This window comes from Oryzias latipes, chromosome 19 (assembly GCF_002234675.1).
Source record: "Oryzias latipes chromosome 19, ASM223467v1".
NCBI classification, from domain to species: Eukaryota; Metazoa; Chordata; class Actinopteri; order Beloniformes; family Adrianichthyidae; genus Oryzias; species Oryzias latipes.
This window is the reverse complement of record NC_019877.2, coordinates 13,263,682-13,288,300: the sequence shown is the minus strand read 5'-3', so window position 1 is coordinate 13,288,300 and position 24,619 is coordinate 13,263,682. Positions and strand designations below refer to the sequence as shown.

The window sequence follows — 24,619 nt, the reverse complement described above, 5'->3', positions numbered from 1 at the left end:
AGAGGAACTTCAGACAATATTGTAATAAAACACTCGTCCTAGCTCAAAACAAAATCAATAACTCATATAACATTTTTTTGTGATAAACTGCTTATGACCCTGTTTATTCATAGCTTTGTGTGTTTGTATGTGTAGGCCTATCTCACACGCGGTCAGCTCCATTTTTATGAATTAGCTCCTCCTCCTTCCCAAACGAGGAGCGCCGCCTCCATCACAAAGAAAGATGGACCAGTATCTATCACAAACAACTGGCTCTTCCTCCATTAGTCTGGGGGAAAAAAGATGGCCCTGTGTTCCTCAAAAATGCTAGAGGAGCTTTTTTTTTTTTAACGAATTAGCTCCTCCTCCTTCCCAAAGGAGGAGGAGGAGCTCTGCCTCCATCACAATGATCTGAATCTGCCTCTATTGGAAAAAAAGCTGAAGCCGGCGTCTGTCACAGATAACTGGTTCTGCTTCCATTACTCTAAGAATAAAAAAATAATCAAAAATAAAACCAGCACACTCTGCCTCTTTAAACAGGACTACCATGTTAGTGAGTGGTCATCACCATTGGCTCTATATGAGAGCTGGACTGAGTGAGGATGATGTCACACACAGAAAATGGCCTTTTTGTGGCATCAACCAAATGAAATAATTTGGTCACCATTTTTGGCGATATAGATGCTTATGTTATGCTGAAATGTAAGTCGTAAGCAGTGATTGGTCCGAGTCGGTCCGTTATTTCTATAGCAACCACTCTTGCATATCAAGACTGAGCTTGTTGGAAGGTCACATTTCTACTATTTGAAAATGGGCTAAGGGGAATCTGTCAATCAAACGCTTCAAACATTCAGCGTGAGACCACATATTTTTATTGGTCAGTTTATAACTTGAATAACTTGCAATACAGAAAAAGGTCTTAAAAAAATTAAGATTAGCAAGAAGATGTTTAGAAAAAGTATCAGAGCAAGAATGGCTATTCTGACATATATATAAAGACTCAGTAATAGCTGATTATTTCTCAATGGACGTCTATGGAGCGGATCCCCACATGGATTCTGCAGCAGCACCCCCCCTGCTAGTCAGGAGACAGAGAGACATTGATTTTGATCTGTATGGGGTTTTTTTTTTGCTGTTGTTCTCATCTGAGTAACCATGCATAAACCTGATGTGGACTTTGCGGACTTTCCAGAAAATTCTCATGTGTGGAACTTTGCTGTCATGCTGGGGCCACACAAATATGTTTTCCTGGAAGATAAATCCCCATGTGAAATGTTAGGTCACTGGCAAGGTATTTATCATCAGATTGGTGGTGCAGAGCAAAGACGTAAGGAATTTTCAAAGTCTGTTCATTTCAACAATAAAAAGCAATGAACCTACTACTTTTCTTTTAATTAAAAGTAAGAAAAAAAAGGCATAATATATTTATTTGACTCCGTTTAACCTTATATGGCATAATTGACCGGTTACTGGTTTACAACATTATCTGCTGGAACTAAATCTGTAGCACATGAAGGCAAAAGGTTTACTGAGCAAAAGATTAGCTAAACAGAAACAAAAGATGATTAACTAAAGGAAATTAGATTACAGCAAAACTGTCGATTTAATTAAACACAGGTCAGATTAATTTAGCGTCATACATAAAAACGTTTTATTTAATTAGCCCTGATGGTGCAGCTTTTAAGCACAGAAAAATCTATTAATTTTTTTCTGAAACTGGGGTAGGGGCAGCTTTTTTAATGATTATGCACATTTGCACATAACTTGTTTTTGTGCTGCAAAATTTTGAATTCAGGTTAAAAATTGGAGACGCATTTTTTAAAAATTTATTTATCACCACAAAATGTCCCACCTGCTCACTTTTTCCTGTCCAAAAACAATTTATTTGCTTCTGTTTTCTTTCTGTTGAATGATCAAATGCTGCTCACTGAAAACGTCCCTGGATGGAGAGTCCTGTGATGACTGGTGAGTCTGTGTGTGCGTATGTGTGTGTGTGTGTGTGTGTGTGTGTGTGTGTGTTCCCCTCAGCCTGATTAAGCTGTTGCATTAGTGCTTTCCCCTACCCAGCACTTTGAGCCTCAATCCCATTCACACAGCAAGGATGATCCTCTTGTGTGGATCGGAGGAGCACGTGAACAGCACAGAGAAGACAAAAAAGTGCACATCAATGGATAAAGTTAAGGGTTTGTAGTAGTTTTCTTGGTTAAAATACTTCATAAAAGATAGTAGGCCAAATTAAGGAACTTATTTTATTGAAGTTGTCTTTTTAATGAAGTTGTCTTTCCATTTACTAACACTGTTTCCCTCCCACCTCTTTCCTCTCATGAGCTAAAGATCTGATCTGTTGCCTCTTCTCTCACGTCAGCAAGCCTCAGCAGAGACAGGCGGTCGAGAGGTCGGAGGTGCGGCATAAATTACAGCTCTGCTCCTCTGTCGTTCCCTCACACACGCTAACAAACACTCCCTCCTTATCGCCTGACGCACACATTCTCTCACACTTGTGCACACAGCTGCTGAACAGCTGCTTTCCTCACAAGCAGAGAAAAAAAGGCACAGTAATCCGGTCGTCGTTCACATCTCAATATGCCTGTGTGAACACACCCTCACAGAGTCCTATAAATCACCCACACACAGCTCAAAGGAACATTTTATTCACTGATGATTTATTTGACTCATTTGAAAAGGTTTTGCAGAAACGTTAAAGACTATGGGGGGGGGGGTAGGAGGATGGCGGAAATTTTCCACATTATTAATTTATATCTGATGAGCCAAAGACTGAGATTAGCCATTTAAAACTAGGAAGTAATTATTGATCTTTCTGAAATTTTGCTGGGAAATTCACTTGTTAGTGCACCGTAAACCTGGCAGTAATGGGTAACAACTGATGATCTACAGATCGTTTGTGATACAGTAAAAGGACAAGTTAGACAAAGATATAATCACAAATAACTTTGTTTAAATCCCATTTTGATCAAAACTATTTAAAGACCCGCTCTGATCATTATATTTTAAAAGCGTTCCCAGCGATTATTTAGCCCCCCTCCAAAAAACCTGTGTTGTTTTCTAGGACATAGTTTCTGCAGAGCGGCAGGAGTTCATTAAAAATGCACCTCTGAGTTGTGGACGGGACTGATGATGCGAAGTAACCCCACCCCATCTTCCCATTATCTCTCTGCTGACGTGCTCTCCCACTAGCTTACAGACCCCCCAACCCAACATTACCGGTGCAAACAAACATGGCGAGCAATATCGGAGCGATCCAGCCGTGCAGTTTTGAGCCAGATGAAAAACAACAACGTACATGGATCTGCTTGTATGATAGTTTGGCCCACCAATTATAGCTTCTCCGCAACTAAAAACTTTTTCCTTTTTCCAAGGGCATTTCTTCCACCTGATTCAGAATTATTTAAATAAAGAAATACTCAGAAATGCATTTTCCATCTTCAGAAAAACCCACCCAAACCACCATTTCTATCGGAGTGGGTCTTTAACAGATGTTCAAAGATTTTTTTTTTTTTTTTACTGGGGAGGAAATTGTGGGCATCATATTTCAAAGAAAACTTAAAATAAGATGCATTTAGTAAATGTTCCTTTAACTTGTAATTTGCTTTAATCATACTGTATATAGTTTTTGAAAGATTAAGGGATAATTCCCAAAGATTTAATGCAATGTTACTATGACATTTAACAAGATAACTCTACTCTATTATTAGTTTCTTTGAAATTTTACAGTAAAAAAATCTTTTAAGTGCCTTAATTCAGCTGTTTTGTCTCACTTGTGGCCTTCAAAAACCAGGCTAAACCATCCAAATCCGCTCCCTCTTGATGTTACAAGCTCTGACTGGTGAGAGCAAGGCTCTGGTTGTGAACATAACCAATGCTTAACAAATTCTTTAAGTACCAGGGGGATTGTTTGTGTGGAGCTCCAGCTCAAAACTGGAAGAAAACGACACACGCGATCATAAAAGGCAGTTTTTAAATCCACTGGCTCAAGACGTTGCTCATATTTTGAGGAACCAGTTGGACCAGGCTTTAAATATTCTGACACAGAGAAAGGCTTACTTAAAACTTCAGAGAGACAATCATACAAAAGACTGTACGACAGCTAAAACTTTACTTACATCAAACACCTTCATTCCTAAGTTTGAGGCTGAAATGGAACTGACAAGTGGTGCAGTACCTCAAATGACCACTAGAGGCTGGTCAAAGGGAGAACTTTCCCATTGACTCCCGTGTAAAAAGTTGACCTTGACACCCAAAGAAAATGTATGTACAGTATTTTCAACAATTCTTAAAGTTAGCTCTTTTGATTTTTTTTTTCACATTTTGTGCAAAGATACATGTTTTATATATGGCAGAGGGGTGGATCTATCATTGGCCTCAACAAAACTCTCACTGAGCATCAGCCAGAATGGCCGACCCGCTTTAGGGTAAGGATCCTATGGGTGACATCTGAGAGGTGCTTGTGGTGTAGTGGTTAGCACCCCCACCTCACAACGAGAAGGCCCTTTCTGGGACGTTTCTGTGTGGAGTTCTCCTCATGCATGTGTGGGTTTCCTCTGGGCTGTTCCTCCCTCTGTCCAAACAAATGCTTTATAGGTTAACTGGTGTCCCTAAACTGTCCCTATAGGTGTGAATGTGAGTGTGTGGCTCTGCAACAGACTGGTGCCTTAGCCCAACAGTAGCTAGGTTGACTCTTCAGCAGATTTTGAATCAGATTTTACCAGTTCTGTATATCCTACCTATCCACTCTTCTCTTTAACAAGTTTTACTAAAACCTTCCTTCTTGATTTTTTCTTTATAAGGCATTTGGAAATCAGAGGCATTCTTGTTAGAATGATGTCTCTGAAAGTGATGATTTGAAAGTCTTGATCCTAAAAAAGAAAAAATATTATTAAGAATGATCCGTGTCAAAATGTTCTGTTAAATAGAAATTTTTTTAAATGAATCTTTTCTCAGCCCTGTGGATCAGAGAACATCTCTACAAAAATGAAAAAAAACAAAAAACAATGTTCTGGTTTTACATGATTTATTTTAGCAACTTGCTTTACATGAAGGAATTTTATGTTTAACCTTAAATGCTTATTCTTCTTTTTGAGGATATATTAATATATATATATAAACATTCTAAAGATGAGAATCTTTTTATTCGAGTATAGGATACTTCAATAACACATCCTATCTTCACCCATAGTCACAAAAACACACACTCCAATTAAAAGCTCTCACTAGGTGATCTGTTGTAAAAGCATGACACAGTTTTACCAGGCATGGAAAAAAAAAGTCAATAAAAAGCAGGTATTTGAGTTGTGAAATTTAACTTTAAAATCATTTCTAATTCGTTATGACAGTTTTGGTCACCAACAAGATTTTCTGTTTAAATAAAAGTCAATTATTTAATGATCAACATTTTCCATCCAGGAAGACGATAACAAGCCATCTGACTGCAGGACAATTAAAAAGTATTATTTAAAAGCTAAAAGAAATTTGAAAAAAAAAAAAAAATGAAAGAACTAGATGGGAAGATTAAACGGGATTACCATTTTTAAACGCTTAAACCAAATATTTACTTCTTGTTTCTAAACAGCTTCCAAAATTCCATAATTTATTAATAAATTTGCGTATTTGTATTAGGACACACCTGCTTGTTTATTTGAGAAAAGCTTTCACGATTATTTTGAATCCACCATCAAACTCTTGGTTTTGTGTCACGGCCAAAGTGAAAGGAAGTGAAGTGGCAGAAACGAGGGGAAACACTCGGACATTCTGTCCACTCGAGAGAAAAAGAGACGGAACAATAAAAGTCTTTGTTAAAGGAGAAGAGGCTGTTTGAATCCCTTACAGTCAACATTTCGCTACGTGACACACATTAGCTGTGTGTCTTTCAGAAATGTGACAAATGAACCAATTTAGATTTAAGCCAAAAGCAGAGGTGTAAAATTAAAATTAAATAATAGCAATGAAGTTTAAATGTACATCAACAAAAAAAATGTTTAAAAACTAAACTTTGGTGTAGTGCATGTTAATGTAGTAGTTTAGCAACATTTGTTTTTATGACAAAACGTAATTTTAATGTTTGTTTTCATGTCTTGCTTTACTAATTAGGGGAAATTTATGAACATATGAATACATATAAAAATATACATGAACCATTTTCTGTGTTTTCTCTCTATTTTTATTTTTGTAAACACAGCTTTGTAAGCATTTAGTTTATCTTCTGCAATATTAGCATGTAACACCCCCCCCCCCCAGCTAAGGTTGTTCTGATACTAATAAGAGAAATAAAAATCATGTCTAGTAACAATAATAAATATTAGTTATTACATATAAAAAAAAGAACTAAATGAAAGGGTATATGTGTGTATTCCCTTCCTTTCCCTCTTTTAATTTGAATATTTATGTACCTGGTAGAGTTTTGAAATTTTAAAGTAAGGAGTTTGATCATGTATGAAATCGTTTTTTTAAGCCTTTTCATTTTATTTCTCCAATTTCTCCAATTTGTCGTAGAGCAAAGACATTGGGGATGGTGGATTCAGCCTCTTCCAGAGTAGCGATAACTGTTGTCATGCAATGACTGAGGTGAAGGAAATAATGTTTTTTTGCTTGACCGATACTTTTACCTCGGGGTCAGAAATACTAAATATTCTAAGTGGGTACTCACTGGTGTCAGAGTATTTTTGAAATTGCTCTAAAAATACAACTCCCAGAATTCTTCAAGATTTGGGCAACCCCAAAATGTATTTTCTTTTTTTAAGGTATTAATATTGGAATTTCGTTTTTATTTTTGTAAAATTACCTGCAACCTATTTTTGTATGATTGTTCAATTAAAAAAAAGATTATTTTAACACAATTCTATTTTTTATTCTGAGGCTATTGCTCCTCTAACCCAAATCCCACCAGGTTGTTGTTTTATTTCAATAATTCCGGTAAAGCTTTTAATGAACATGACGATATTGGAACTCTGTGCACACCTCGATTTGATTTATTCACATACATCTTCTGCAATTCTGGACAGATTACATTCAGAAGTATCAAAAGGAAATGCTGAAACAGTAAAGTCCTGCACTAACCCCAGGAGCACATAGAAATGCACTAAACCATACAGTACGTGTACCTCTGTTAATCTGCCAAAACACATTAGATATGCAAACAATATTCACCATAAAGAACAGCAGGGGGGGGGTCAAATACACTACATTTAATGATGGAACGTATGAACACTGGGCCCAGCTATTTACAGTTAATAAAAAAACAAAAGGTTTTTTTGTTATTTTTATACATATTAACACTTAGTTTTGTAACGCAGCGGGGAGATTTAGACTGATTCTCACACGCACAGCACACGAGCAGCGGTTGGACTCTACTTCACCATAAATAAAGCGGTTACAAAAATATAGCTCACTTTAAACCAAAACAAAAAAAAAAAGCGCTTAAAGCTGCTGTGGAATGATTAGACAAAAAAAAAATACATCAACTAATGGGAATGAAACGGAAAGAAGGAGGATGTGGGGGTTTGGTTGAAATAGTGTTGAAGACCTTTAAAGACCAGGTGGAAAACCCATGAAGTACAGGAGGTTTTTAATGGGGGGGGGGGGCTGTAACAGCTGTGTCAGAGATGGGGATGTATGTGGAGGAGAGTAGGGGGTCGGTTTCCTGGTATGGGTTTCCTTTGAAGGCAAACAGGACAACGCAGGATGATGTTAGAGATGAGAAACATCAGAGACGGGGTTAAAAAAGTCCACATGGATGTACATTCATAGGTGCTAAGGCTCAGGAGGTATGATGTGTGTCAGTGTGTGTATGCTGCTGCTCGTGCTCCTCCTGAGCACTCAAAGACTAGAGGCAAAGCTATTTCTTTTTGGAGTTGACGCTCTTGCAAACCCAATTCATGCCTTCCTGAAAGGAGAAAATGGCCAATAGTTTTGTGGTTAAAACATGTAACAAACGGAAAAATAACTTTAATAAGAAAGAAAGAAAAAAAAAAGGGGGGGGGGGTTAGCTCACCTGAATCCCCTCACCAGTGAGGGCGGAGCATGACTGGATCTGCCACATGCGGTCTCGAATGGTGTGCAGATTGAGCCCCTCTGCGATCTCAGAGGCTGGAGCTGCTGTCAGAAGGTCCTGCTTGTTTGCGAAGATCAGCACAGGAACTCCACTCAGCTTCTCCTCATCCAACAGCTCAGCCAGCTCCTGCAGCAGCATTGCAGTTGGTCAGGATCAGAAGAAAACCACTATGAATGATCATTTGTATACATAAGTCAATCATATTTGGCAGACGGCTTTGTGTACAGGGTTCCTTCGCTACATCAGGTTCACCTTTCGCGTTGTATTTTCAGTGCACTTGTGCATAATCTTTTTTTTTTTAAATCTTTTTAAAAACAACAACACAGTCACTGCGTTCTGATTGGCCGGAGACCTTGTCAATCAATTTCCTTCCTCTGTGCTGCATCTCCTGCACAGAATGCTTTCAGCTCGCCAGAGTTGCATAAAACACGGCACAAGTCGCCCTCAACTTGCTGACATTTAACAGACAAAACGTTTAGTGAGAAAGTAGCCCCTCAAAAAAATGTTTTCTGTACATACCTGCCCCGTTTCCTCAAACCTCTTTCTGTCTGCACTGTCAATGACATAAATCTGGTGGGAAATAGACTTTTATTTAGTCATCATGGCCAATCACACTTATGTGGGAATCATTTAAAAACAATCTCCTCACCAGCACATCAGTATTTTCAAAGTAGTTTCTCCAATACGGCCTGATCTTCCTTTGGCCTCCAATGTCCCAAACGTTTAATTTAAACCCCTGAGACTGAACGCTCTTGATGTTGAATCCCTGAGATCACAAAACAAAGGAGGTTACATAAAGGCGGTGTGTATCCATCTACACATGAACGAAGGCACTCACAGCTAACACGACAACATTTTAACATGTGTCCTTACCTGTGTGGGGGTGATGTGACTGATGTCCTCAGATGCCAGCTGTTTGAGCAGCGTCGTCTTCCCCCCGTTGTCGAGGCCCAGCAGCAGTATCCTAACCTCCTGGTCTGGCGTGCTTTTTAGCTTACGAAGGATGGACAGTAATCCCTGCAGAGAACAAATACGTGGTTTTGCAACAGCCGAAGGCAGATTTCCACATTTGACAGACTCTGGGATTAAAATAGGAAAGTAAGGAGTCCCAAATTCTAACATTTTATTCATAAAAACATCTTAAAGTACATAACAAACAAAAATAAATATAGTTATGAGATTCAAATGTTGCATAAAAACACACAGACAAAAACACATGACTTTAAATAAATAGCCAAAAGGACAGTTACAGTAGTGATACAAAATGACTAAACTTTCAAAATTGTACGAATTAGATGCATAAATGATTATAGAGGCTCTAAATATGATTATGAAAACACTCAAAATATTTATTTTGTTAATCTGTTTTTAAAAAAAGAAGAAGAATTTGAACATTTTTTTCTCCAGAGGGGCCAACATCCAACTTTGCCCTTCAGGGGTTAATAGCAGCGCTTCCTGCTAACCACCATTACTTTAGAGATGTACTTTCTTGCATCCCTGCACCTGAACCTTTTAACAACAAGCCTTGAAAGAGGATCTCTGCTGTCCTTTGGGGATTTTCACTAACACCTGAACTATTAGGCAACGAAGCCACTAGTCTAGACACTGCGAAGTGCGCCTTATCGTCTCTGAGTTACACGAGCCTCTCGGGCGAACGCCTGGTTCAGGGCTCGCATCCAGGAGCTACACACAGCTAACATGCTAAAGCTAATCTCCCCCGATAACTTGAAACACAACTCGGCAGATTTTCCAGCGAAACGTTTTTAATATAAACTTACAAGCGACATAACATACCGAGATAAATTAGCGCAAACTAGTTACTATAGAAACCTACTCCTGTAAAGGCGAGCGTTTATGCTCAATAGCTAGATATTACGATAAATTAAACTCACCATCTTGTCGCCTTCTCTCCTGGAGACGCTGCCGAGGGTTACTAAGGGGACTGACGTCAGACGCACAATGCACGTAAACCTCTAGCTAGTGTTGCATTCACGTTCCAAGATGAAAATACAGAAAACACCAATATCGCGTTGGCAAAGTAATAACTTGTCTTTATTGAGAAACAATATACGTAGTTAACAACATTTGTGGCAAAGACATTAAATGTTCAACCAATAAAAGTCAGAAATGAAAGAGATGTATAAATAACATTGATAAAGGGTCAATAAAGCATTTACAAGAAGGAAAGTGAATGTATAAAAAAGAACAAAAAAGGAGAAATACAAATATGACAATAAGCAGTTGCAAATGTACAGGATATCCATATACTGTAGATCACAAAATATTTTAGAGCTTCATAGCAGTTTTCTTTTCCATGAGGACTACAGATGAAAAAATTAATTTAATAAAAGTGTAAAAAGTAAAGTAAATAAAAGTGTATTTCCCACCAAAATTAATTAATTTTAGTTTTTGTGCTGAAAACATTGATTATTGCACACATTCATAACTTTTGGGGATGATTTTCATTTCGGGTTTTCTTCAAAATTCTTTGTTTTTGGTAAAATAAGAAAAAATCTTTTTGGTGTGATTTCACATAACAGCCTGTTTGATTTAATTTTATTGTATTTATAATATTGGGGAATTTTTTTCACTAGAGTAAAACCAAATCTCTTTTTTTATAGGGAGATTTTAACATTTCTCACCTTTGTTGAGGACAATAAGTTAAATGAGTTGTAAAGATTTGTTTTATCAACGATTTGATTAATATCAGAATTTGTGGTTGCCGATCCGATTTATTGTCGATATTGGTTCATTTTGAACGATCTGATTCCCTGACACAAAATTGATTCAGGAAATCTTTAGCCAAAAATTCAACTGGTAGATTTATATCATTTTGAAACAAATTTTAAGAGTATATGTCGATTTGATTCTGACTCAGACAGATCCATCTGGTTGGATCCCAGGAATATAAATCAATTCATTGTTACACCCCTAATGAAAACCCTTGAAGTTAGTGTGTAGTGTATTTTATGGCTTTATTTTTTCTGCCTTCTTTTGTTCAACAATGTAACTAATTATTTCGTTCCAACTGTTTCATACGTATGTGTATATGTTTTTACGTTGACATTTATTAGAAGAAGGAAAAAAGAAAACAAAAAGGAAGTTTTGACAAACTGGTCAAGCTGGTGTGAACGTGATTGACTTTGAACGCAACGCCTGTACTGCTGAGGGCGACTTTAGTTAGCTACCAGCTCGGTGTTTAATCCTTAGAAAAACTAACACATTGTTTACCTTTAAACTTGTTCTTCTTTGCTTCAAATACTTTGAGATAGTTTCTATAAACCCACTGGTTCCGTGTTTACTGGAAGGCTGATCTAAGTCTGCATCACTTTGCAGGTTAGCTTGTTACTGCAGCTTCAGTCTATGGAAAGCCACGTGGGACACATCACTCAGGCTTTGGAATCACCGCATCAGACCGTCATAATCTAACGTGTAGGTTTGTTCCGGTTCTGTTGGACAGGGGAACTGCCCCGGTCTTTGATTGGTGGACAACGTGCCACGTGATCGTTTCTTTACTATCATGATCCGCGCTTGATTTGAGTAGACAGTCAGTTTACGAGGCGGCACAGCGCACCAAGGGTTCCGCAGAGGTACGTTTCCCGTTTCTGTCTGCGTTTCTGCTCGTCTACATGAGTAGACTGAACGGTAACTCAGGCTCTGGATTGCATCACTCTTGACCTCCGTGTCACGGTAATTTGACTCTCTTCACGCTCCCGTTCTGGTTGTTTCACACTGGAACGAAATCTGAAATAATCTATTCGTTTTACTTACCATAGTAGTTTATTTCTAAATTTTTATTTGTACATATATGCAGCAAGACCTGTTCCTTACACTTTGAAAGCTTTCCATGCAAAAATAGAACATTCATTTGGATTTGCAAGGCTGCAAAAACAATCCAGAAACAGATAATGGATCAAAAGTTGCAGCTAAGAGGCAGCTGATCACGCACTTATACACACAGTTGCAATATTATGAATTGAATGCCACTCAGTCAAATATAAGTGACACTGTTATGTATTTATTTTACTGTATGATCCTGATTTTCACTCCACTTTAACTCACTGTGTGGAAGCGGCTTTGTCCCTACTAATTTCTGCCATTTATCTTTATTTTATATCAATTATTAGTTTATTTTCTGCAATCGGATCTTTCAGTTTGAAATAAACACAACAATATCAATCAATAAAAGACAAGGTTATTTAAAAAGAGTAAGTAAAGTGAGAACTTTTACTTAAAAAAAAATTGCTATAAAAAAAAGAAAGGAAATGACTAAATATACATTTGAAAAAGTAAAACTACCATCTGCCGATTCAAATGTTCTCCTTTATCGGCATATCCAATCCTCCTGAGGTGGGTTTGAGGGGTAGAGGTTTGGACAGAGGTGGGGACGTCCTGATCGGCCGTACAAACGTTGAACATTGTTTACTGACGTCGTCTGGCTTCAACATGGCGCTGTCCATATGGCTAAAAAATGGCGACTAAATTGGCTTAATTTCATTAAAACCAGACATAAGGTATTTTCTATGGCTGACGCCACACCCGCTTAGTCCAGTTCTCTCATGCTGTCATTGGAACTGAACAGATACAGCAGCAAGAGAAAAACGACTGACTTAAGTTTAGAATTAATTAAAATAAAGGAGATAAAAAGGAATTTAATTAACATGTCAGTGTTCAAGAAGTCTGAAAATCTCTTTTCTGTTTCCCAAAGTTTAAAAATGTTCCTTTTGAAAGGTTGATATTCATTAAATGATTTAATTACTGCTCCAAACTGCAGTTTCTATTTTGTTTTTATTCTAAGCAACACCAAATTTAAAAGACAAAAGAAATATAAGCAGAGAACATCTCAAAGTATGACATTCACCAAATATTTGATCAGCCTAATTTTGTCCTGATTTGTTGCCTTTTTCATTGATTTTCTTGATGCTTGGAGCATAAAATCAAACCAGCTGCACATTTATAACCATCCAAACAGCCACTGACTGTCCTCGGTTTATAGCTAAGATTCATATTCCATTTATTGTTTCTCAGATGTTGACTTAAAGAGGATGTTGTAAACTTCAATAATGAAAGGATGTTATCTCTTTTGCTGTTTTACACTTACTGGATATATATATTAAAAAAACAATGACCATCAAATTGGGCTGCACGATATAGGAAAACTCGCCATTTGTGACATTAGTGATCAATATTGCGATGATGAAATAAGTTGCAATGCAAGAGAGAATAACAAAACAATTAAATACATCATTTCCATTTCCCTGCAACTGTTTAATTTAAATAAGAGTCAACATAACTTAAATTATACTCCAAATGACCCTCGTCTACATAGGAGGCCCACATCTGCCATAAAATGGCTTCCATCCAATTGGTCAAATGCATAAATGGATTTTTTTTGATTCATTTCAAGTTGCCATAAGATTTTTTTAGCACATTTCAGGTTGCCATTTATTGCAATTTTTGCCAACGTTTATAATATGCATATTGCATAGCTTGATATCATGATAATGATAAATTTGCGCTTTATTGTGCAGGTTTACCATCAAATAAGCATACATTCTTTAACCGAAGTTGCAGTTTTTTTTGCGATTTTCTATAGTTTTGTATTATCTTTTTGGATGTTGGCTGTTACGAGGACCCACAACGACCTTTGACTCCTTCTCCCCTCCGTAGTCTACATTCATTTGACCCACTTTTTGAGCAAACAGCTTCAGAAACAATCCAGTTCCAGCTTGGCCGAGGCCTCACTGATGACCCCTTCTGCCCTTTCATCATGTGTCTCATATTGACACCGTTCCTGATATAGAAAGTGTGCGCTTACAGCAGTGTAATAACAATCAAGGGTGGACGACAGCGGGGTGTTTGCGGAAAAATGCCGGTGTCTACCAGCCTGGATGGAGTCAGACCTGTAGAGCTGCAGCTCAGCATGTTACGTGATCTTTAGATAAACAGCATCTCAGCTGGATGGGATGCATGATTCCCACCTGACAGGGATGATGCAGTCTCTAATGCTGGAAGGAGAAGGAAACAAATCAAACATTTTAAATAATACAAGCTGATTGTACAGCTGATTCGTCCTGTTCTCTCCAGGTTTCATCTGCAGCTGCTTGGACTTCCTGCTGAAAGGAGGTTTTGAAGACAAAAAGGAGCTTTTTCGAATACTCATGGCCCTCAGCACTTTTGACATCGACGCTCAACGATGGGATCAGTCTACGTTCATGGGCAGACTGAAGCACTTCTTCAATATCACAGACTGCAGAACTGCGCTTTTACCAGACTCAAAGCTGGATGAAGCCAAAGCTTTAGTAGAAAGCTGCAGGTAAGAAATCACATGTTCTGTACTATTAGATATGAAGTGACCAGTGTTGATCTGTAGCAACTCCCAAATCCACCAAACTACAACAAAAAAAAACAAACTGACCAAACTAAAAGGTGTGTCTTGGTTCTGCATCCCTGCTTTAAAAGAGAATCTAGACGGGTGGACACAGCAGGCAGGATGAATACGTCCTGTAGACCCCTCAGAACAGGCTGCGTTCTCAAAGACCCACTCAGATCATATTTTGATCTATAGTTAAAGTGTTTCCAGTAGTTTAAGAAAAAGGATTATGCTGTTTTTGCCCCCCCCAAAAAAATTGTTTTTTTTTTTAGGGCATACCTTCTGCAGAGCGACAGTAGTTCATTGGAAATTCACCTCTAAGTTGTGGGCGGGACCTTTACCCCAGAGAAACCCCGCCCCCCCTTCCCTTCCCAGGAAGCTTATAGCCTGCCCAGTGTAGTTCCTATATCACAAATACAATCTTTTTCAATTTGCATTTTGTCGTCTGCTCCTTTTTCACATTTAAATAAAGAAATACTCAGAAATGCAATTTTGAGCTAAATTTTCTCTAGACATGTCCTCCATCATCAGAAAAAGGCCACAAGAACACGTTAAATACACCAAAAATGCAGTTTTCTTTGGAGTGGATCTTTAAAACAAACCGGCAGGAAGAGAACCATTCCACTCAGAACAGGTAGGGTTTGGCAGACCCCCTCAAACCAGATGGGATGTCCCGCGCACTCAGAAGGCTACTTATAGCCATGGTGAGGGCAGCCATGAAGACTGAGGGTTGGGCAGGCTCTGGGGTGCCCCCCAAGCTCCTTTAAAACAGGCAGGGTGGAATCCCACATACTGCCATAAAACCTGCAGGATGTCAACTTCACCGTGTCTGATGTGATTTTGTCTTGTTGGTGGTTTTCAGGGCGGGGTCCGTTCCTCCAGGTACCACCGAGGAGCAGCTCCACTACGCAAAGAAGCTTTATGACTCGGCTTTCCATCCAGACACGGGAGACCGCATGAACCTTATCGGACGCATGTCCTTCCAGGTCCCTGGAGGCATGGCTATCACCGGCTTCATGCTCCAGTTCTATAGGTAGAGAGGCGCAAACATGAGCAGCTTCACTGAACCACACCTTTCTCTTTTACTGTGCAACCGTGAGAGAAATCCTCTGTTTCTAGAACAGTTCCTGCTGTGGTGTTCTGGCAGTGGGTGAACCAGTCCTTCAACGCTCTGGTCAACTACACCAACCGCAACGCTGCGTCCCCCATCACTCCAAAGTAAGAGGCTCTTCAATCACTGCAGGCCTTTGTTCATTAGCAAGAAATGCTCTCCTGCAACAAATCACCACGCCACTTGTTATGGTCAACAGAACATGCATTATGGAGATTTTTTGTACGTCAGAGATATTTATATCTGTTGCAATAAAAAATAATGTATCTATTGAGCAGTGCCCATGTTCCAATATATCACTTCTGAAAGGGAAATTCTGAAAATTTCTATGTTCACTGATGTGAACTTTTCCACTTGTGGCCATTTTTTTACAGCATTCTGGTGGCTTTAGGATGAGGAACTAGTTGCTCTCAAACAGGAATCTCCAACCTTTTTGAGGGTGACGACGATTTTATGAGGTCTGAGTAGTACGAAAGGCTACACAGGACCTGTTTCCTGCACATCTCCCAAAAAACAAAACCACAGATTAGTATAGTAATAGTAATGATAATAATAATTAGCCGTAGTTATTTTAACACTTTGAATTGATTGCTCACATATCAATAGTAATTGTTTTTCATAATTCCAATCAGTGAATTACACAACAGTTATGACAAGAAAAACACGTATAAACATGAAACATTGATTTATGTACAGTTATGTTTATCTGCTCAAGCATTAGAAAGTCAAAATCACTTCTAACATTTTTTAAGTCATGGGAAATCATAAATCTTCTTGTCAGAACAAGATTTTGACTTTTTGGAAAACTTAATAATGAACATTTTCAGCTTAATCCTGTTAGTTTTATCAATAGTCTTTGATTGGCCTGCTTTTTTACTGTGTAAATGGGAGGCTTATAGAGGCTTTCTTGTTCTTCATCATAAAATGTGCAGCTCTAAACGAAGCAATGGTTGCTTTCTGGGATTTTTTCACAGGCCCCTGAAAAAAGTCTATATATATATTTTAAAAAAAGAGAATCAAGGGAGGTCAAAAGTCAAAAATTTATTTGGCAGTGGCCAAATAAATCATCTGCATCCTCCGGGATGAGGTTGAGAAAAGCTTTTAACGGAAGCTCCTCCCACACACGGCGGGAGCTTCGGGTTAACTCACTTTGACGTATGTTAAAGCAAAGACGGTGGACGCGAATTTGACGCGTGAATTGCGTTCGGTGTGAGTGGACACTTGAATTACCGGTAAATGATGCACGCGCGAGGAGGGCAGGGAGGAATCCTCGGTGTACGTGTGGCTAGTGATCCGTTGCACTCCTAATTTGTTCCAAACATGAATTCAACTTTTTTAAATTATAACTAAAATTATATCTAATTATATTTTTGGAGCAGGACTTGCAGGGCCTTTAAGTGGTCCTCTTGGGGGACCATGCGCCTGCGGGCACTGCGTTGGTGACCCCTGCTCTGAAACATAGCATTTAAATTTTGATTAGTCTTTGGCTGCTTAAAAAGAGCAGTCTAAGCTGCTTTTTACAAGACTCACTTCAATTCATAGACATCTTTTAGAATTAATTTGATTTTATGGTTTCATTCAGTTATGGCTTAGAATTAACAAAACATGATACTACCACCTCCATGTTTTACAGAAAGAGTGCAGTTTTCCCTAATTGCGTCTGCAAAACTACCTTTTGGTTTTTCTGTTTGATTTTTTTTTTTCTAGTTGTTTTTTAATCCATTTTATTTATGCTTTTGTGTTCATGTAACCACTGATTACGAAGACCAAATAATCATAGATTCCCCTTTTTGAAAATAAAATTAAACCCCCATTTAAGTTTGCTGTTTTAATTTTGTTGTATGTCAGAGTATGTAAGTTAAGAACCTATTAGCTCAAAATTTATGGTTTCTCCTGATGGAAACACAATTTAAAACAGGGGACATTTACTGTATAAAACAACAGCAAACATGATGCTGAACAAACCTCTGTTTCTGTGTCTCAGGCAGATTGGAGTTGCCTACATCACGGCAACCAGCACAGCGTTAGCAACAGCAGTCGGACTCAACCTCTACACAAAGGTGTCAACTCACACAAACAGGAAGGTCTTTAGCTGTCGTTGGAAAGTGGTGTAAATTAAATCAAAACAATTGCAAGAGAATCGTGAATTAAAGATTAATGTCAAGTTTTGATGCAGTTTGGTTAGTTTTAAAAGTATCACTGATCACATTTTTTCCAGCAAAGTTGCACAAAATGATGATGCTGGAAATTTCAATGCAAATCAAATAAAAGATATTACAGGAATAAAGTTAAATACACATTTATTAAAGCGTTTAGACTAGGGGACTTCAACCAAGGTTCTGGAGCCGCATGCAGCTCCGTCATCCTCCATTGTGGCTCTTTGGCTTTATAGAAAAATGCTAATGATTTGAATGAATAATGGGTTTGTTGGTTGAATTTTGAATTTTAAATTATTTTATTTTATTTTTAAATGAGGTGATTTCATAATGGTAAAATAAACCCTTTTTTAACCACTCCTACCATTATACTAAATTAAGAGGACTTTACCTCTTAATTTAGCACTTGCTTTATCAATCCTCCAAAATCCACACGTCAGATGACCAAGTCATGGTAGAAAATAGGGCTGCACGATATGAGGAAAACTCGCGATATGCGATATTGGTGATTAATATTGGGATAACGATAAAATTTGCAGTATATAAACAAACAGCAAAACAACCAAAAACATCATTTCCATTTCACTGCAACAGTTTAAAAATTATACTCCAAATGACCCTCGTCGACGTAGGAGGCAAACATTAAACATAAAAGGGCTCATCTGATTGATCAACAACATAAACGGGTCCTTCTGATTGGTTAAATGCATAAAGGGATTTATTTCATTTGTTCAATATTTCAAGCTGCCATGAGTTTGTTTTAGCACATTTAAAGGTAACCATTTATTGCGATTTTCGCCGTCTTTTGCGGTATGCATATTGCACAGCTTAATGTCGCGATAACGATAAATTTGCGGTATATTGTGCAGGCCTAGTAGAATAGGTTAAATCTATTGTCAGAACTATTCATTATTAGAAGTTTAAAGAACATGTTCTTTTCTTCTGCTACACAACAATACCTAGATTCTGTTCAGAAGCGAAGTGCATAAATTATAGGATTGTATAATAACTCCAAGTAACTATGCTGTATCAGGAGGATACATTTTGACACGGTGTATATTTTATTTAGAAAGGAACTAGTTTGTGCTGCTGTCAGAATAAAATAAATCAAAGTAGTTCTATGATTTTAAAAAATGTAAAAAAAAAAAAAGAAGTTAAAATTCAATTACAATTATTGTAAATATTTAAATGTTATATTTTATACATAAATTGGTTAATGGAGTGAGATCTTGCAGCTTTCACTCACTCGGTTTTGGTCGGAAAGAAACTGACCCAAAAGGCTCTTTGAGCTTCAGAGGTTGTAGACCCCTAAACTGGACAAACACTGGGACAAAAAGAATCTGTCACATGAGCGCCTTTCTAAGCTGAATGATTAATATCATTATAATAATTTATATTAGTAAGTGGTTTTGTTGCTGTCAGCTGCTGGAGGAGGAGCAGAAGAAGAACTTGCTCTTATTTTCATTGTTATAAGGGATTTTGCTGGCAGGACCACACTATCAGGTACACAACCAACATCATTACTGATGAGTGATACTGCTCTGAATTAGGGGAAGAAAAAGAATTGCACGAATGTGGAAAGTTATTCTGAGACCTGAAGCTATGTGAGTCTTTGCTTATAGAATCCTTTCCTAAACAACATTTATTAAGGTAAAGACTTGGCAAATGTTATACATTCACTTATACATGTATTTATATAACCATGAGGATGCTCCCCTCCCCACTGTTTCCTGCAGAAAGCTCCACCTCTTGTGGCTCGCTGGGTCCCCTTTGCAGCTGTGGCTGCAGCCAACTGTGTTAACATTCCCATGATGAGACAGCAGTAAGTCCCACTTTGTGCTGAACAGATCAGAATACATGTTAAAGCACACTGCAGAGTTTTGATTTTTGTTTTTCAGTTCTGTAGAAATTAGGCCACATTTCTAGCAACAAATCCTGACAGATTGTGTTCTTATAGAGTCCAATTCCTAAACTGGCTTCAGGGCATGAGTAGGAACCTGTGCCAAAGCCTGATTGGGACTTTAGTAAAGAAAAATGTATCTTTCTGCTCAGTTTTTAGGGAAAAGCAGTTGTGTGAGATTACATTAGTTGCAGTTTTTTTTCTCACAAGCTGTAAATTCGGTATCTGTGTAGTTCAGCCATTTTCAAGTCCAGATGTGACCCTGTTTTCAGACTTCTATGATCGACCTGCTGCATTTTGTGTTTGGGATGAGAAATTGTTGTGTAAAGTCTTCAACAGATCTCAAAGTTTCTCATTAAAAGTTTGAGATTATGTCTGAAGAGATTTGGCGCTAAACCTTTTAACAAAAACAAACTTTTTTAGTGTTTTCAAGATGTTTGCAGTGTCTACTTTTAAGATTTCAGCACTGAAAAGCTTTCATAAATTGATCAATAATGGACACTTAAAATTTGGATTTAAAAAAATATCAAAATATGTGAATGTTTGAATCCCATGTAAGCTGGCTCCAGATTTTGAAAGAAATCTGTATGGATTGGGGTAAAAATGTCTGCTAAATACTATATCATATAATATTTTTATTTTTGCATACACCTAATAAGATGCTGTCCACAGAAGGACATGATGACATCTGTAGAGATCCTTAGTTTCATTTAAAGAAGCTTTTTTTTCCACAGCTGTCACGTTTGCTTTTGGTTTATTTTATTTATGCCCAAAATCAAATTAATGTTCAGCATCAAAAGTTACAAACAAAAGCTTTTGCATTTATGAAAATTTGCCCTTAATTTACAACAAAGTTATTTATTTATTTATGTGACTTAAACTCTGGCTTGTGAAGTGTTGTTTTTTCTGCTGTTGAGCCGAGTGTTTGGTGTTTTTCAGGGAGATTCTGAACGGTATTGCTGTCACAGATGAAAACGGCAACAAACTAGGACACTCCAATGTGAGCAACCTGCTGCTTTAGGCCTTGATGTTGAATAAAGCTGTATTCAAGTCACAAGTTTATCATTTCGATAGATTTATGATTTAAGATGATTCATAGAAACAGAATTATTTTGAAAGGCATTTTAGTCAAAAATCAGTTTGCTTTATTATAAAACAGGTTTACATTATTTGTGTTTAAACTGAACAAAAGTGACATTTTTAACGAAGAAATTATGAATTCTTTCACTATTAACTAACAAAAAATGTTTTTTTCTTAAAAACATTATTGTTTTTAGAGATGAATTTATGTATACACGTGACAAATCAGTTTTCTCGTAGTTAAAATGAATTTAATTTGATTATTAGATTTGCTTTAACCTAGCCCTTCACATCAGCCAAATAATAGATAAATGTATTGTGAAAAATGGAAAACTTGAAGTTTTTCTTTCGTTTTGAACTTATGTCAAAATTGAATGTCCAAAATTAAGAGTATTTTAATATATTGTATTTATTTATTTAAAAAAATACTGTATTTCTTCATTGCATTTTTTTAAAATAAATTGCTTGACACAATCATTGTTTTTAGCCATTTTTAAGCATTTTTTCTGGTTTTTGAATATATATTTTTGGCAGAAAGCAGCTGTCAAAGGAATCACACAAGTCGTCATTTCTCGGATCACCATGGCAGCACCAGGAATGAGTATGTTATGGACACAAAAAAAAAGATCAAAAAATACCTTCTTCTCCTAAAGTTTTTATTCTATTCTCAGTCATCCTCCCCATAATCATGGAACGGATGGAAAAGTACAAGTTCATGCAGGTGAGGGCATGGCGAATCTGTTAAAGCCGCAAAAATGATGTCTTCAAGCTTTCGTTTCTCTGTTTGCAGCGAATCACATTTCTCCACGGACCGATTCAAGTCATGATGGTTGGAGTGTTGTAAGTACAAAAGGTCTCTGGGTTATTTCCATGCTCTGCTCTGGGTTTGTTTCATAACTTTGCTTGTTTCATGCTCTTCTTTTCGAAGTCTGGTCTTCATGGTGCCTGCAGCCTGCTCGCTGTTCCCTCAGAGATGGTGATGAAACACTTCCTGCTCTTCCACATGCTGACACAGAACACACATTACAGATTAAACCACACTCTGTTGTGCTCTGTTAGGGTCAGGTGGCACAGGTTAAGACACAAAACCTAAATGTAAGTAAAGGGAACAAAGAAGCTAGAAAGATGTTTAGGGAAAATGTCAATCAAGCTTTTTATTGTTTGAGGAAAATCACATCACATCACTATCACAGCACTTCTATGTTTTACAAGTGAAAACTGCTCACATCAGCAGGTAGGTGGCGTAGTTGTACCAAAGAAAGGATTTTGATTTACAGGTACATTTCAGAAACCATGTTAAGGTATTTGTATCATGGAATTAAAAATAGCCAAATAAAAAAGGAGATATTTCTCACCTGCAGAATGAGTTTTGTATTGTTAGGTAATATCATTTTTGGAGCATGCATCTTTGTTTTCATGAATGCTTTGCATCGGTGCTGCTCTAATGGATGAAGACCTAAAATCTCTAAAAAAAAAAAAAAAAAAAAAAAAAAGGGGAGATGTAGTAACTGAGGAGAACAGATAGAGAAGCTTTAGAATAAAAAAAAAAATAACAACAGTTTGTGTTCTTTTTGAAAACAAAGTTAAGACCTGGAAGCAAAAGCCTAAAAATGCTGTAATCTACGGTGGCCCTGAAGTGCAAATCACACCGGCAAATCACTAATATCTGATTGGATGATGACATTGGAGTTTTTTTCAAATGCCTCTTCAATGTCTGCATACTAATAAAAGTTTTATGATTAGTACGTAGCAGAACATTATCGCTTCATGCCAAATAATTTGCAGTTGTAATGATGGACGAACGTCATAATCCAATCAACCATGTCCCATAGTAACAGCCTTTCTTGGCTTCTTATTGCATTTCATTTTTTAACATTTTACTTTGATTTCTGGAAATTACTTTTGTTTTCTGTAGTGTTTCATTTTTATTTTGATTCTTTTTTTTTATTTTATTTTTTATTATTTGTTTTGTCTTTTTGAGTTTTATTTTGTTATTTAATATGTTTTTGCGTTAAGTGATTTGTTAGTGGGATTTTACTTTAGGGCTGGTGATGGATAAAATGTTCCATCAGAGATTTGTTTGATGAAATATGAAGATTACTACGGTGGCCCTGAAGTAAACATTACAAATCACATGTCCCAAAAACATATTTTATGGATAAGAACATTGTAGGTTTGTGCTCTTTTTTATGCTTTGTGCTTGATTAATTCTGACCATGAATTTGTGGCTCTCCCTCCTGCAGTTCTATGGCCGTGTCAAAGCTGGAGCCTGAGCTGAGAGACTCCATCATTTCCCAATATGGAGACAGCATCAAGCAGGTCTACTTCAATAAAGGCCTCTAAAACCAAGGATGCTTGATTTAGTCCAGAAACACGTTTGAACAACATGTATTAACTTTCAAACTAATCTTCAAAATAAAAATGCTTTTTTTTATTACTGTAGACCAAGAAGAAAACATTTGATTTGTCTTTTTTTTTTTAAATCCAACTATGCTTCTTTATTTTTTTTAGATCTCACAAAGAAAAATCTCCTAATTTTACTACCATTCAGAAATTACGTGATCTTCCTCAGGAACCGTATGTGACTTTGCCAGATTAAATCTATTATGTCGTCTTGTGGATGGAATTTGTTGCTGTTTTTATTGGCTGTGTATTGGAAACGCACTTTCCAAGCGCTACCTGTGCCTTTTCCAAATATGAATCATAACTATGTGCTTACTTTTTTGTTTTCACTGGTATCAGCTTTATTCTTTTTGGTTCAGGAACAACTGAGGATCTTTAGGAGCTTTTATGTAGGAGCTAGTTATTCAGTGTGGTGCTGCTGCCATCTTCTGCCTGGATACTGGCAGATGGAAGATGTTTGTCTGAGGTGATTGCCAGTCAGGGGGGTTCACTGTGAAAATCATAACTGGGAATTTAATTAGGAAAAATGAAATTGCTTTTTTTTTTTTTTTCTTTTTACAAAATAAAAATGATTTCTTGTATGCTTCTGAAAAATGAGTTCAGAACAGGCATGTTTGTCTTTAAAGGGCTCTAATAAAAACAAAAATGGAAATCTTTTCACTTTTATGTGAGTCAATGTCAATCAGTATTTCAGAGTATTAACTACTGAATGCGCACTATAGTGATTTTTTTCTGCCACATTGCTACACAGTCTATGGGCCCGTGTTCAAATTTTCCATGTGCCCGCAGGTTCCTATCTTAAAATCAATCATATGTGGCCCTCAGTTCTTTTTAAAAAAACTGTCTGATTTTTATTTTCTGCTTGGTTATCTGTTCAGTGAACAGAAATTTATTTTCAATATGGCCAAACACATTAAAATTAAATTCAATGAATAAAATTGTAAAATAGAAATATTTTTTTGATTGTAGTAGGCCAAATTTTAAGCAATTTTAAACCTGTGGCAACGCTGTCGCTGCACCCTTCCATAAGACTTTCTAACTCATTTCTAAAATGTCAACTGTAAATAAAAAAAAAGAGTTGACGGTAAGGTAATGGTCAGATTTTTCCAATGAAATATGAAACAACTTTTTCTGCCTAATATGCCAATAGAATGTGGCAAAACATCCTCTCTACGGCGAGCTAACTGGCAATGAATGGTGGACAAAATTGATATACTTCGATGTATTTGATTTCTATGTGGAAAAAATTATGCCTTCATATTAAAATGTTTACATTTAATGCTAGAATAGTTCAAAGAATGTTGGCCATCACATTTTTACCTCACCAAATGTGGCCCGTTATGCAAAAAGTTTGGACACCTCAGAATAACACAATTATGCAAAAGGATGAGGGCCACAGAGAGAAGAAAAATGCAATAGAATATAAGGACTTTAATCTCAGAATTCTAACTATTATTCAGAATTCTAACTTTAATATCTGAATGCTGAATTTAAACTCAATTCTGACTTTATAATCAGATTTGTGAGATTTAAATCAGAATTAAAGTGAGAA

At 37.0% G+C, this 24,619-nt stretch overlaps 2 protein-coding genes across 6 annotated transcripts; one reads left to right on the top strand and one right to left on the bottom strand.

Moving 5' to 3' along the window:
* Window positions 1-6,939: 6,939 nt before the first annotated feature.
* On the bottom strand, window positions 6,940-11,357 carry arl3 (ADP ribosylation factor like GTPase 3). Its single transcript, XM_011488316.3, has 7 exons — window positions 11,276-11,357; window positions 9,937-10,017; window positions 8,918-9,061; window positions 8,694-8,810; window positions 8,564-8,614; window positions 7,985-8,170; window positions 6,940-7,876 (listed from the first exon to the last, which is right to left on the bottom strand). Exons 2-7 carry the CDS (start codon window positions 9,937-9,939, stop codon window positions 7,829-7,831), a joined length of 549 nt encoding a protein of 182 aa, XP_011486618.1. The 5' UTR covers window positions 9,940-10,017; window positions 11,276-11,357; the 3' UTR covers window positions 6,940-7,828.
* sfxn2 (sideroflexin 2) lies at window positions 11,266-23,724 on the top strand. 5 transcript variants are annotated; one of them, XM_020712034.2, is made up of 13 exons: window positions 11,266-11,380; window positions 11,505-11,634; window positions 14,132-14,360; window positions 15,280-15,450; window positions 15,537-15,635; window positions 17,513-17,588; window positions 19,421-19,506; window positions 20,524-20,584; window positions 21,199-21,265; window positions 21,336-21,385; window positions 21,455-21,504; window positions 21,593-21,640; window positions 22,908-23,723. In XM_020712034.2, exons 3-13 carry the CDS (start codon window positions 14,206-14,208, stop codon window positions 23,005-23,007), a joined length of 963 nt encoding a protein of 320 aa, XP_020567693.1. In that variant the 5' UTR covers window positions 11,266-11,380; window positions 11,505-11,634; window positions 14,132-14,205; the 3' UTR covers window positions 23,008-23,723. The 5 variants fall into 5 exon arrangements, with proteins under 5 accessions (XP_020567693.1, XP_011486619.1, XP_011486620.1 ...); XM_011488317.3 differs by having other exon boundaries at window positions 11,505-11,734; XM_011488318.3 differs by lacking the exon at window positions 11,505-11,634 and having other exon boundaries at window positions 11,297-11,476.
* The last annotated feature ends 895 nt before the right edge of the window (window positions 23,725-24,619 follow it).